The sequence below is a fragment of the Micropterus dolomieu genome, linkage group LG05, assembly GCF_021292245.1.
Source record: "Micropterus dolomieu isolate WLL.071019.BEF.003 ecotype Adirondacks linkage group LG05, ASM2129224v1, whole genome shotgun sequence".
Lineage (NCBI taxonomy): Eukaryota > Metazoa > Chordata > Actinopteri > Centrarchiformes > Centrarchidae > Micropterus > Micropterus dolomieu.
The window spans coordinates 23,276,398-23,290,312 of NC_060154.1; the positions used below are offsets into that span (position 1 = coordinate 23,276,398).

Consider the following 13,915-nt stretch of genomic DNA (forward strand, 5'->3'; position numbering starts at 1 on the left):
TCACAGGTTCCTCAGAGTGACTAAATTATTCAGCTGCTATCGACAGTCTCCACATTCACTTTTCATGATTCCCGCTCTGCTTTCCTTCACCTCTGATTGTTTATCTTTTGTCTACTCTCCCTCATCTTCACTTCTTCACCTCCACTGTCTTCCTCTCCCCTCTAACTGTTAAATATTTCTCACCGGCCCCTGTTCCATCTAGTACTAAATCATTTTTCTTCGGTTCTCACTCTTTCTCCGAGCCATAATGAAAGTGGTGAGGTAGTAGTGCGATGTGTGGGATGAAAACAGAGTGGCTGCCAGACTTGTGAATCTATCTGTCACCACTTACTCATCCAGTGTATCTCTGCTGTGTGTGTGCACCGAATAAGCTTTTCCATTTTCACCTCAGCATGCTTCTTTTTTTTTTTCACGGTGTTATTTTGCCTTTCCTCTCTCCTCTGTCCCTCTCTACCTTACATCAACTATTCATATCTCTTTGTGTTTGTCCCCCTGCCACATAACCCTGTTGTTGTCAGTTTCCTGATGGGAGGACCTGGGTGGTCTCTCCTCTCCGACAGAGGAGGAAATGCCAGTCCCGTTGGCCAGTAAGTGAGCAGTGAGTTAGATGGTACTGGTCTTGTAAGTGGTCCCTGTCCTGATATTAGACTAGACTGGTCCTGAGTACATTATGTTGGTATATTCTAACATATGACAGTGTTGAGAGGAAACAAGTTTGTGTGAGTTAGTCACTGCAGGTGATTTTTTGATTGACTAAAAAAAGTTGAGTCTTACTCTCCTGATAGTGAAGACACTGAGTTGTGGGAGGACAAAAGACATCTTATATGACAGTCTGTCTTTCTGTTTTTCATCTTCTGTTAAATCTCCATTTGTTTCCTCACTCACTGACAGCCTGCTTCATCCCCCTTTGCAGCTGTGTGGATAGCGTGTTAGCTCCAACGTGCTAAGCTTTGTGTACATGCGTGCGTGCGTGTGTGTGCAATATGTATGTATATAAGTGTGTGTGAGTGTGTGACATCAACCCACACCACCTCCACCTTCTTCACCGCCAACCTGCCATGCTGCAGCTGCTTCCCTCTCTTAAAGGGCTGGTACCTTCAGGAACAAGGATCTTTTAGAGACATTATGCAAAGAGTGCTTTCTCTTGTTGGAAAGGGGGGGGGGGGACATCCTGTTCTTGTGTTTTGCTTTGACTGAGGATGCTTTCTGTGTCTGACTGTCCCGGCATCCTGGCTTTCTTCCCAATCCCACCTTCTCCCTCCTCATCCTCCCCTGTTTGGCTGCATGATGCAGCGACTCCTTCCTTGTTCTGTACACCTCACTTTGTTCTCTCCAAATGGGGCAAAACACTAAGATATATGATTCAAATACACATCAGTAAGGGCCATTATGTTTACAGCACTCCTCTGTACAAAAACAACCAGTTATTTACCAAATATTTACATCTCTGTGTTCAAGTCTTCTAACCGCCGAAAGGATTAACACATCCTCTTAAACACTTTTAACATTTTTACACTTATCATGTCAAATTCACACGTTCCGATGTCTCTCAGCAACATTTCCTCCTATATGCATCCCTAATTTTCATTTCCTGTCTTGTCTTTTCTTCTCCTGTGGTCTCCTGTGTCTTTCTCCTGCCTGCCCCTGCTGCTTGTCTCTGTGCCTCTGGCCTTTTCCTCTGTCCCCCTCTGCTGTGTTGGGTGTGTAAAAACAGCCTCCAGAGGACAGGACCTGGGTGTACTCTCCGCTACACTATGGCTCAGAGTCTAAGGCCCTGCCAGATGGGGATTGGGAAAGAGAGACAGTAAGTGAGAAGCATCGGACTAAAGTATAAAGTACAGGAAAATCTCTTAAGACAGGGAATAAAATCAGTTGTGTTTGGTGGTGATTGTTAATGCGGGGTAACAAGGATGGGAAGGGACAGTTAAAAACAAGCCTCTCAGGTTCAAAAGGCTGTCATTGCTCCAGGAGTAGGCTTGCTCTGCATCCAGAAACCCATTCCTACATTACAGCATTCATTCCCCATTGATAAGTGGGTGGAAATGGTCACTCGCAGCTTGCGTGACCATTTAGTCCACAACCAGCCATCCTGTGTCCCTCCAACAACAAGCTGCTCACCATTTACTACACTGCGTTAACTGCATCGGCCTGCATGAAGCCCCATGCGTCACCAGACTCCCACAGCTCATGCTGCTAGATGGTCACACTAAAGCATTGTACACTAGCAGAGGAATCACAGATTACTTAACATGGACAACATACACAACATCTTACGCAATGTAGGTGAATGTATTTTTTTTTTAATTCTATAATATATTGATCTTAAGATTTGTGGTCATTTGAGTTTATGAGTTAAGAGCTTATTTTCATTTCATTAATATGTGAAATGCTCTCAGCCCAGATAGAGCTATGTATCTGCCTGTCAGGTAAATTTGACCAGTGAGGTTGTCTTTTGCAGACTGCTTATCTACATTATTCAGTGTAGCAGCATTTGCCCATACTCTACTGCATGCCATGCTTTGATGAGGTCTCATCAAACATTGATTTCTTTTATATACTCAACTTATTTTTCATCTTCTCAGACTCATCTTTACACCAGCAATGTCCCAAAGCAAGTTTTGTGCCGACATTCCTGATCGAGTCATTTAATAACCAATTCATTTTAGTTTGTGACAAAAGATGTCAACAAATATGATATTATTATATTAATAAATGTGTGCTCTAAACATTAAAACATATCTAACCTAATATAATAATAATAGACAGGCTGCAGGTAACTGGCTATTGGGATCCTGTATCTTCCAGGATAAAATAATTAACACTTAACTTTTTAAAACACTTCTGCTCCAAGTGAAAAATTGTGTCTGTTTACAACACACAACAGCTAGTGAAGAGAGAGCAAAGTGAGCTTAAATAAAAAAAGAGGCCTCTATTTGATATGAGCTATGGAGATGATACGGATAAATTACAATATTTCACATTGGCTCAGGAAATTCTTACTTTACAGCATTAGTTGATATTCAACCAGATCCACAGCAGATGTTAGGTATGGATGTAATGCAGACTCTCAGGTCAAATCACACCGATCAGACTGGTGTAGACCACAGGGAACCAAACTGCAGGCTTTGTCTAACACTTGGATGTGTAATACATGGCTACACCTTGTCCACTCAGCGGTGTCTGTCTATGTTTATGAGATTTCTGTTTTCCTTATATCACTGTGTCTCCTTCTTTGTATAAAAGCACTTTGATTAGAGGGCTCACTGTTTCACTGTCCTTAGCAAGTAATGCGCAACACATTTTATACCCTGGGGAAATAAAAATGTGTGTGCTGTGTTCACTCTGCTTAACACATTCACTATGTCTCCAACAGTAAAACCTGTTCTCTGGCAGAGAGGAGCGAATGTCTCAGTGGAGAGGACTCGGCGGTCTGAAGGCCAGACCTCGGCGGTTGCAGCAGGATCCTTGTCTGAACCAGGATTTTAAACATGCATACGGAAACTGAACACACTGAGGGGAAAAAGTGGCTTGAGTACCAGAGAGGGGGGGGAAATCCTGTCAGCGATGACATTACTGATTCCCAACCATCCCTGCCTTTCATCCTAGACAAATGAAAATTATATGAGTTTAATAATAATAATGTGTATGTGATACATACAGTAGTGCGTATATGACTGTAGTTCTACATGTTTGACATACATGAAAGACCATAGTAACTTTCAGTGCCTATGAAAAGTATTCACCCCCCTGGTTGTTTACATGTGTTATTGCAGTGCTACTTGATTATGTCAAAAATCACAATCACGATTATTTTGATCAATATTGAGATCACAGTTCTTTAACATGATTACTTTGGAAAACATTATGCTTGACTTTGGAAACTTGTCTTTTTAACAGTGGATTTCCTTGAACTTTAAATATAATTCAGGAAAAAAAAAAGAAAATCTTAAAATAATGATAATAAATAATATAATATAAAGATTTATTTAATATGTGACGTGTATTATGATGTTGTTTTTATTTGGTATTCAAAATGTGAGAAATTGAAATAAGACTCGCAGCAAAATCCATTCGTTCTCTGCATTTAACCCATCCTTAGATGGTTTATTCACAACACAAGATAAATGAGAGCTACATTATGAAATGGCTTGCGCCACAATTATTGTTTTATCTCAATTATCTTGTTTTCATAATTGTTGGAAGCCCAAATCGTAATTGAAAATAAAATTTGATTAATCGCCCAGCTCTATTATATTGTCTTACAACATTGACTACAACAAAGACTCTTCAATGTCAATAAACGTGATAGCCAAGTGGGGTGAATACTTTTTATAGGCATTGTACAGTGTGATCTAGTTCACACAAGCAAAGCCCTCCATCAGACTCTACAGGCTTTCCCCCATGGAAATGTGCAAATACTGGTTTTGGCCAATCAGGGTAAGCCCAAAAACCATTCTTTGTACTTGCTGTGTCGTTCGCCCTCACCTGGCATCCAGCTTCCTTTCAACAGCTGGAAGAGAAACACAAGTTAGATGATTACCATCATCACAGCTGGTGACCTTTGGCCTCGCCTCTCGTGATACGATGCTGCTCCTCCTGCCCCGGTCTCCTCGCTGCCATGTCCACCTGGGAGCAGAACATGCGGCCACATGTAGATTTCAGTGTGAGGAGTGAGCGGTCAAGCCTGTGGTGTTGGAGGTGCTCTCTGCCTGTGCTCGTAGAACTGGAGTTACAGTGATAACCACCGTTTGGCCAAACAAAACAGAACATCTAGACGTCCCTGTCATCCTCACATTTCCTGTAGTGAATATATGCAGTTTAGTTTATAGAGAGAAAAATGTAAACATTTTTTAGTGATTATATACAGTTGTTTCATTCATAGCATAATAATTTATTATTTATATCATACTTATGTTGCATCATTTTGTATTTCTAAACTTTTCTTCAGCTGTTTTACTACCGTGAACTTTTATTTATCTTGTCTGTTTGTATTTTATTCTAATCTTTACTGGTGTATTTTCACTGCTTAAATGTTTTTAAAAATTTGCATCCAAAGAACTTTAATTTGCTGTTTAGTTGTTTCCCAGTTTGTTTTTACATCACGTGTTTGACGTGATTCAGTGTTACTACATTTGTTCACTACACCTCTTGTGAAAACAGCTGAGACTTGTGACTCTCGGCGTCAATTGCAACACTAAGGCAGCAGACATTGTCAGTCGTTATAGTAATTTTCACATCATAACAATGTCTTCCAGTGTTGCCCTACTTTTGGACACATGCACACAAATCATTTGTAACAATAGAATTTCATGTTTTCTTTTTTTGGAAAAAGAATCAGCATATCAGTGACATTTGCTGTATCTGGTTGCCCTCACCTCCTCACAGTAAGAAATCCATTGACTGGACATTTCAAATGTTTGTAGCTGTAGAGCATCAGTTGTAGTATTTGCGGTCAATATCGTACCTGTTATCTGTATATTGGAATGAACACAGTACGTTGCAGTGTTGACTTGGCACGACACTGCAGTTTGTAAATGGGTTGAATGTTGTTTGCACTTCTCAAGAGGACCTGAAGATAAACTAGTGATAGAGGCCAAATAAACATACATCACGTTATCTTCGTTTCTGCTCACACAGGTTGATATTTAGACAGCATTTATGTTACGGTTATCAAGTGTGTATGTGTGTGTTGGTGAAGTCAATCACAGTCATTGTAGGGGTTAGTGTTTACTGTAGTCTCTCTGTGGCTGACATCTTAGGACTCTGAAGTAACATTTCAGTTCAATTTAAACAAACTGAATTTTTATCTCACTTCAGAAACTTCAGTTTGGTTGGTGCGTTTCTATGTGTGTTTGTGTGTAAGGAAAGACACATCAGTGTAAATTAGAAATCATTCTCATGATGTGCAGTGGCCAGTTGTAATCAGTTTGCTGTCGTTCATCAGATGGAGACCATAGCAGCAATATTTTGTACAGTCTAGCTTTTAAGTTCATTTGTATTGCCTTATTGAGAAATCTTACATGTGGGCCTATTTATATTGTTTTCACTCGTGCTGTTGTATTTATTTTTCTTTCTCATAGTTGTGCTCCTGAGAATGTGTACATAAAATTATAAATACATATATAAAGATATACAAATATATTTTCCATTTGAATCGGAGAATATTATTTTTATTTGGTTTTATTTTTGCTGCTGGGCAAGAAATGATTGCAATCTACATAATTTACTGTACCATATTCTTCAGTGTGTTTATTGAGATGCAGCTGCTGTATATTTATGGTCCATAAACCACAGCTGTTTCTTTGTAAGATATCCACAATTGAAAGATTTGTGGGTTTTCCTGTACATGCAAATCATTAGGGATTCTTCCAACTGTTCAGCTGTGTTGTGTATGTGTTTTCAAATCCCTATGTGCCCTCATCCAATAGGGAGAGTCCTTTGCAGAGACATAGCATGATTTCAAGATGAATATGCATATCAGAAATGTGTATTTATGTATATCTGTGTATATTCATCTATTTATACGTGAGGATAAATAGATGGCTGTATGTGTGTGTGTTTGGACTCAGTCAGAATGAATACAAAATAAAGCAGTTCTATGAATTGTTGTCCATGGAGATAACTTCATTAAATATGTTTTTTTTTTAATCAGATGTCTAATCTGAAATGGAAATGAGCCATTTATCACCTTGGATGGAAAAATGTACAAACAAAAGTTTGTAGTCTTTAGAATCAGTTTTATTGCCAGGTATGTGTACACATGGTCTTTAGTTTTACTGTATTTTGTCCCTAAATTATTTACGGAGTGGAATTTGAATAGAAATATAATAGAAATCACGAATGGATTAAACCAACTGGTTGACATCACCATTAGTGGGACACATTTACAAAATGTTGCTGTGGGACTGAACCCTTGAAGATGAAGTCACTGCCTTTTAGCACAGCCAGAGACCAGCAGTGTCCATTAACACCATTACAGGGTAAGCTGTATCACTGAAAATGACCACCGATCAGAAAACCAACGGCATACCAGCCTATTGTTTCGTTAATTTTCACATAGGCCTTGTATTTTTTTTTCAAAGAATACCATAACTTTCCTCCCTGAGACTGACTAATTTGCAAATAATGATGTATTAATTCTGATGTTCTCTCCACTTGGAAAACATTGTGAATCTGTCGGCATGCCTGAAAACATGTTGCTCAATCTACAAGAAGACGCAGGGCGTAGTTTGGAGAACAAAGAGTGTAATGCTCTTTTTATATACAGTCTATGGTAATGCTCCGCAGTGCAGTCTGATGTGCACGATGATTGGTCGGCATTGTCAAAGATAGTACATGATTGGTCAATGTATTTGTCAGTCAACGTGATAACATTTTCAATTGGTCGAAAACGAAGTTCTTACACTCACGTGCTCGTTCTCTTCCTTGAAGGCGGTGCCTGCTAGCTGCCGGTGAGAAGAGGTAGTGTTGTTGTTGTTTGTGGTAAAGTACTTACAAAGTACAAAAAAAACGTCTTCTAAAATGGGTACCCGAGATGATGAATACGACTACTTGTTCAAAGGTAATTTGTTCTTTAAAAGTGGATGACTGACAGCGTGTTTGTCCTGTTTGTAAAAGTTGTATTGCCGCAGCAACGCTACGAACTGAGGAAGTCAACTAACGTTACCGTTAAGCCAGCGTTAGTGCTAAAGTTAGCTCTACTAGTAGCAAAGTGACAGTCTACAACATGGTGGCTGTCGAGCAAACCATGTAATCATCATTATTATTAATGAATGTAGCAGTGTGTAATGCTACAAAAAGTAGTCTTAACTAGTGTAGACCTTAACCTTACGAGCCAATCAGTGAGTCCAATGATGGCACATTTAACCGAGCAGGCTAAATAAGTGGCTAATAAGTAAGCTAGCTTGCTAACACAGATATTTGGCCTCGATAAACACAATAACCTAAGTGACCTGAAGTTTACTTAAAAGTGCAAACTATTCAACAACTGCCCTCTGTAGCCCAATACATAAACTTTATATCAAACTTGATTCACTTTACGAATCATCTAAAGCCACGGCTACTTGGCTAACTTGTGGATTTAGACAAACAACGAACATAGCTGCTGCTTGACATAGTTCTCTTGTTTTCACTTTAATGTAGGATTTTATTACAGTGCTATTGGATAGAAACAAAATACAGTTAAGTTAAAGGCATAAGTTACATAATAAACAGTCAACGAAAATAAAAGTCAGAAAAGGAACTAAGCACTAGGACCTTTCTGTAACTTTTAAGTACTATATGTGTACTGTATGATAGTGTGGGTATGTAATGTACAGCAAGGTGTTGGATTGAGTTTGTATATACAATAGAATAAACTATATTTTTTGTTATTGTAATCTACAAAAGGTAGCTTTAATGACTCAAATATGAGGTGGATAGGAACAAGGCTTTCTAAGCGCCAGCATGATTTCACACCACTAATCTTTTACAATTTTGTCAGACTTAACGCTGCAACTCTTTTTATTGTATTTATTTTTTTGCTGTGTGTGTATTTTGGCTCTAGTCGTACTAATCGGAGACTCAGGAGTGGGGAAGAGTAACCTTCTGTCCCGTTTCACAAGAAATGAGTTCAACCTGGAGAGCAAGAGCACCATTGGGGTGGAGTTCGCCACCCGCAGCATCCAGGTGGATGGGAAGACCATAAAGGCTCAAATTTGGGACACAGCTGGACAGGAACGCTACAGAGCAATCACCTCAGCGTCAGTTTGTTTTTTAATTTGTCTGCAGTATTTTCCAGTTTTGTGATCGCCGGGTTATTTAAAGGGTAATATTCCCTTAGGATGTTGAATTTCATGCATGCAAAGTCAGTACATTCTTATTAAGTAACCTATCATGACGCAGTTCAACATATTTTGTAATTTTTCCAGAGCAGTAAACATGCAGATTAAACTTCAGTTACATACAAAAACTGCAGTCTTAAGGGTTTATGTCTGAAATTATTAGCATTATGTGTGATTTCACGATAAATGTTACAAATTTGGACATTTGCTATCCTCGGAATAATATGGTTGGAAATATTGCAGTAATTCTTAATTCATTAACTTCTTTTCTTTGCTCTGCCGTCACCAGGTATTACCGGGGTGCTGTTGGGGCTCTGCTAGTCTACGACATCGCCAAGCACCTGACGTATGAGAACGTTGAACGCTGGTTGAAGGAGCTGAGGGATCACGCTGACAACAACATTGTCATCATGCTGGTTGGAAACAAGAGCGACCTCCGACACCTCAGGGCAGTGCCCACTGATGAGGCTCGGGCCTTTGCAGGTAAATTAAATGTTGCAGTCGCGTTAACGCCATTGCATATAAAGTAGAGTCATGCAATTATAGTTGAAGTTTTTAAACAAATCTTCAGTTTAATCATAATACACAAGCCACTTATTTGAAGAATATACAGGTTACTGTCCTATCTATCTATCTGTCCTTGTTAGCATACAGTCCCCTCCAAAAGTATTGGAACGGGAAGGCAAATTCAAAAGTAAATAACATTTAATAGCAGCTTCTTTCAGTTCTTGTTTTTTCGGGGTGTTTCTCCCTTCAGTCTCCTCTTAAGGAGGTGAAATGCATGCTCTGTTGGGTTAAGGTCAGGTGATTGACTTGGCCAGTCTAAAACCTTCCACTTTTTCCCCTGATGAAGTCCTTTGTTGTGTTGGCAGTGTGCTTTGGGTCATTGTCCTGCTGCATGATAAACGTCCTCCTGATTAGTTTCAAAGCATTTCTCCGTAAATTGGCAGACAAAATATTTCTGTACACTTCTGAATTGATTCTGCTGCTACCATCATCAGTTACATCATCAATAAATATTAATGAGCCTGTTCCAGAAGCAGCCATGCACGCCCAAGCCATGACATCACCTCCACCATGCTTCCCAGATGAGCTTGTATTTGGATCATAAGCAGTTCCTTTCTTTCTCCACACTTTGGCCTTTCCATCACTTTGGTAGAGATTAATCTTGGTCTCATCAGTCCATAAGATTGTGTTCCCGAACTTTTGCAGCTCATCTCTGAACTTCTTTGGAAATTTCAGTTTGGCCTTCCGATTCTTCCTGCTGATGAGTGGTTTGCATCTTGTGGTGTGGCCTCTATATTTCTGCTCTCTGAGTCTTCTTCCAACAGTGGATTGTGATACCTTCACCCCTGCACTGTGGAGGTCGTTGGTGATGTCACTTACTGATGTTTTGGGGGTTTTCTTCACAGCTCTCACCATATTTCTGTCACCAACTACTGTTGTTTTCCTTGGCCGACCTGTTGGATGTCTGTTGCTCAGTAAACCAGTAGTTTCTTTCTTTTTCAGGACATTCCAAATTGTTGTGCTTGCTATGCCCAGTGTTTGTCCAATGGCTCTGGTCGATTTTCCTTTTTCTTTTCTCAGCTTGACAATGGCTTGCTTTTCTCCCATAGAAAGCTCTCTGGTCTTCATGTTGGTTTATCCTCTTTAACAGGAAATGCAGTCTTTATAGGTTTGAAGCAAGGATGAAAACTTAGACTAGTCATGCAGAGCTATTTAATGTTTGGACAATCAACCTAAAAGGCACCTGGGCAACAAACATCTGTCAGTCACATGTTCCAATAGTTTTGCTCACTTGAAAAGTGGGTGGTTTCAGACAAAGGGTGGTTTGTCCTGAGTAGGGTTGGGCAATGTCTACAAAATTTCCAGCAGACGATATCTGCAAAGAGACATCGGGATGGATGATGTCGTCGGGTGCGCAGGCGCACGCGTGTGGGGGCAGCAGTCGTCTTATTTGCATACATGTGCTCTTGCAAAAACTTCACTCTGTAAAAAAAATTTTTAAAAAATTGTAGACTATTAACTTATGTTACAAGTCGCGGTGGATATTTTACTCACGGAGCAGGTAAAGCAGCAGGGTGTAGATATTGGTTTCAGTTGTTTGATAGGCTGCGTCATTAATAAGCCGACGTGATAACGGATTGCAGGTGGAAATATACAGAAAAAAGACGATTTCTCAGTCTTTTAGAGAGAGAGGCGGGGTAAGCCATTCACCTACACCTGAGGTGTGTAGGTGTGTGTCAGTGTGGGGAGAAGAGAATTCCAAGGCAGGTGCAAAGCATACTTAATACTTAAGCAAACAATAATAAGAATGCTTGTGGTCATTAAAACCTGCTTTCACAGGGTGGTATAATTTTTTTTTTTTTGCTGGGGGTGTTTTACAATCACAATGCCGGCTCAACGTCGTGATATCTGTCAGCCATCGCCGATGGACGATGGCATCGTCTATCAGCCCAACCCTAGTCCTGAGTTGTTTAACACATCTAGATGTGAATACCAGGAAATGAGAGCTGAAATTCTGAACTCTTGTCTCAAACTCATCTTTTGACCCAAATGTCTTCGGTGAACAACAAAAACAAAGGAATTTGCCTTACCGTCCCGATACTTTTGGAGGGGACTGTACATTTAAATTGCTTTAATGTGTAAATCTTTTTCTCATCCTCAGAAAAGAACACTCTCTCATTCCTTGAAACCTCCGCCTTGGACTCCACTAATGTAGAAGAAGCCTTTAAGAGCATTCTCTCAGGTAGGAAAAGTTATAAACTGTTCCATGTAACACGCAGCTAACTGTACATCCTGTAGGTAATGTAACATTCCATTTTACTGAACGCTCGCTGTCTTCTCTCACAGAAATCTACCGTATTGTATCTCAGAAGCAAATACCGGACAGATCTGCACACGATGAGTCTCCAGGAAACAATGTAGTGGACATAAGCCTCCCCCCAACCATGGACGGGCAGCGGGGCAGCAAACTCCCTTGCTGCCAAAGCCTGTGATGCTCTTATATTCTTTTCCCTGTGTGACTTTCTGTCAGTCTTTCCTCTCTTCATCTCTGGTTTACTTCAGCTGTCACACTGCTGTCATCATGATACCCTCATGACTCCAGACTCTTGTATCTGACATTCCTTTTTGTTGGTTTCTTTCTTTTTCTTTTCTCAGTTCATTTGTCTTCCTCTGATCTGAGAAGAGCCCGTGTCTAAAAAAAAAAAAACGTAACAGCCTCATGATAGCCTGGAGAGGGAGGAAGTGTTTGTTGTTATGAGGTTGATCCTAAAGCTGTAGTAAATACAATTTCTTTTAAATGAACTAGCCTTCGTGGTCCTATTGACCCACTCCTGATGAAGGGATGGTGAGGGATCAGTGCTTCGGGCTGTCTCTACTTGTTTTTTTCTCAGACTTGCTACAGTGGAATCCCAATTTCATGTCTGGTTGACCTGATTCTGCCTATCATGCAATACGGGTGTAGAAGAGGAGATGGAGCAGAAGGTGCCACAGGAGTATTGATTGCCTCTTTAATATTAATTTTCCTCTTTGAGCCCTGTGTCCACTGTGGCATGAAATTAGCATGAGCCAGGGACCAGACTGGCTGTGACTGTCTGACTTAATGTGGGCAATTGTGAAACAAATTGTTTTTATTTTTGTGTGTGTGTGTGTGTGTGTGTGTGTGTGTGAATGTGTGTTAATCTTAGTGCACAAAGATACCAAAGGAGACTGATGCAATCATGATCAGTTTTAGGTTTTCTCATTTAAGCGTGTTCAAGGCTGCTAATATTGCATTCCATTGCTATATTTGGCAAACCAATCTGGGCTATTTGCAAAAAAAGGTTTTCTGCTATATAGCAAAAGGAATGTTCGTGTGTGTTTTTATTTTATTATTTGTGAAATAGTGGCATCAGCCCGGATCAAGCCTTGTTTTCCTCTCTTGAGTTTGCTCAGGTCAATCTCTCTTTCAGCACGCCGTCTCAACATGAAAATCTTTTTTGCACTTATGTCCAATAATTTCAGTGGAACAAATCACCATATTTTTGAAATACACTCAACATCTTTATAAAGGAACATTTCCTGTTGGTTGAGAAGAAAATACTGCATGATATGTTGTGCTTGTTTTCTTCTTTCTCTAACATTTTCCTCTCATGTACTCAAATCAACCTATGCTGTCATTCGAACGGGGCGCACTTTAAAGGGAAATGGAAGAATATGTGAGTTATATGAAATGCTCTTCATTTATCACTTTCACTGCAGCTACATTAACAGTTGTTAGTTGGGGAAGTGGAACTGAAAGTCAGAAATGCAAATTGGTGTTATGGTTGACTGAAATGTCCCCTTTTCACTCATCTGGTAGAGATGTTTTCACGTGTGACTGATTCGATACATCTTGTAATATTTCACATTTGTTGGAATATATGTAAAGGCAGCAAATGTAAACAGAAAATATCGAAGCACAAATCTAATTCACATCAACATATAGCAGACAGACTTACTTTTAGATACGTTGCTCACTTAGCGTATCTTCACGTTAATGCTGTGTCCACCACTTCTGTTTAGCAACTTAGGAATCAACTGACGGATTGGTCCTAACCATCATGTGTAGATATTTAATCACCTTAAACAATAGAGGAACACATTTTACAGCATCTAATCAATGCCTTGTGTGCTCAGGGCAGGCCCCTTAAACAAGCGGGTCCTCATCCTCATTCAAACTTAGCAATGTGAATGCATTTAGCACTGCTTAATAAATAAATATATATATATAAAAATCAGTTAATCAGTGAAGCTTTGTTTAAAAAAACGCTAAATGTACATTGAAACTAACATGGTCAGCATTTGTAATGAGGGTTAATTAATTATTCAAAATAAATGTTTTAATAATTAAAAATTAATTACTATGCATTTGTTTGAACTGCCGTTTCCAGGACTGTAAAATAAAATCTGTCGACATTTTCTGACGACTTTGTCTTTTGTTTTTTAGGCATTTTCTGGTGAAATGTAATGAATTATAGAAATCATGTAGTCCCTGGTCTGTTTGTTTTTGTTCTGGCCATGTGATGTTTTCGGTAAGCGCCCCTCCCTTTGGCAATAAGCTGCTGTTA

General features: G+C 39.6%; 2 protein-coding genes across 9 annotated transcripts in view; both read left to right on the forward strand.

Annotated features, from left to right (window-relative positions):
* pip5k1ca (phosphatidylinositol-4-phosphate 5-kinase, type I, gamma a) overlaps window positions 1-6,603 on the forward strand; it is a 127,955-nt gene extending 121,352 nt beyond the window's left edge. For 4 of the 7 annotated variants that reach the window (XM_046048737.1, XM_046048743.1, XM_046048739.1 and 1 more), the window contains 2 exons: window positions 1,715-1,804; window positions 3,374-6,603. In XM_046048737.1, the coding sequence (XP_045904693.1) occupies window positions 1,715-1,804; window positions 3,374-3,434 (151 nt within the window). In that variant the 3' untranslated portion in view covers window positions 3,435-6,603. Of the gene's footprint in view, window positions 1-518; window positions 588-1,714; window positions 1,805-3,373 lie in introns of all 7 variants that reach the window. The other 3 variants (XM_046048742.1, XM_046048745.1, XM_046048738.1) reach the window with 2 other exon arrangements.
* Window positions 6,604-6,904: 301 nt separating this feature from the next.
* Window positions 6,905-13,766, forward strand: LOC123970625 (ras-related protein Rab-11B-like). Of its 2 annotated transcripts, none has more exons than XM_046048768.1 (5): window positions 6,905-6,980; window positions 8,546-8,741; window positions 9,112-9,305; window positions 11,491-11,571; window positions 11,676-13,766. In XM_046048768.1, the coding sequence occupies exons 1-5, from the start codon at window positions 6,920-6,922 to the stop codon at window positions 11,819-11,821; spliced, it is 678 nt and encodes a 225-aa protein (XP_045904724.1). In that variant the 5' UTR covers window positions 6,905-6,919; the 3' UTR covers window positions 11,822-13,766. The 2 variants fall into 2 exon arrangements, with proteins under 2 accessions (XP_045904724.1, XP_045904725.1); XM_046048769.1 differs by lacking the exon at window positions 6,905-6,980 and adding an exon at window positions 7,405-7,561.
* Window positions 13,767-13,915: the final 149 nt, after the last annotated feature.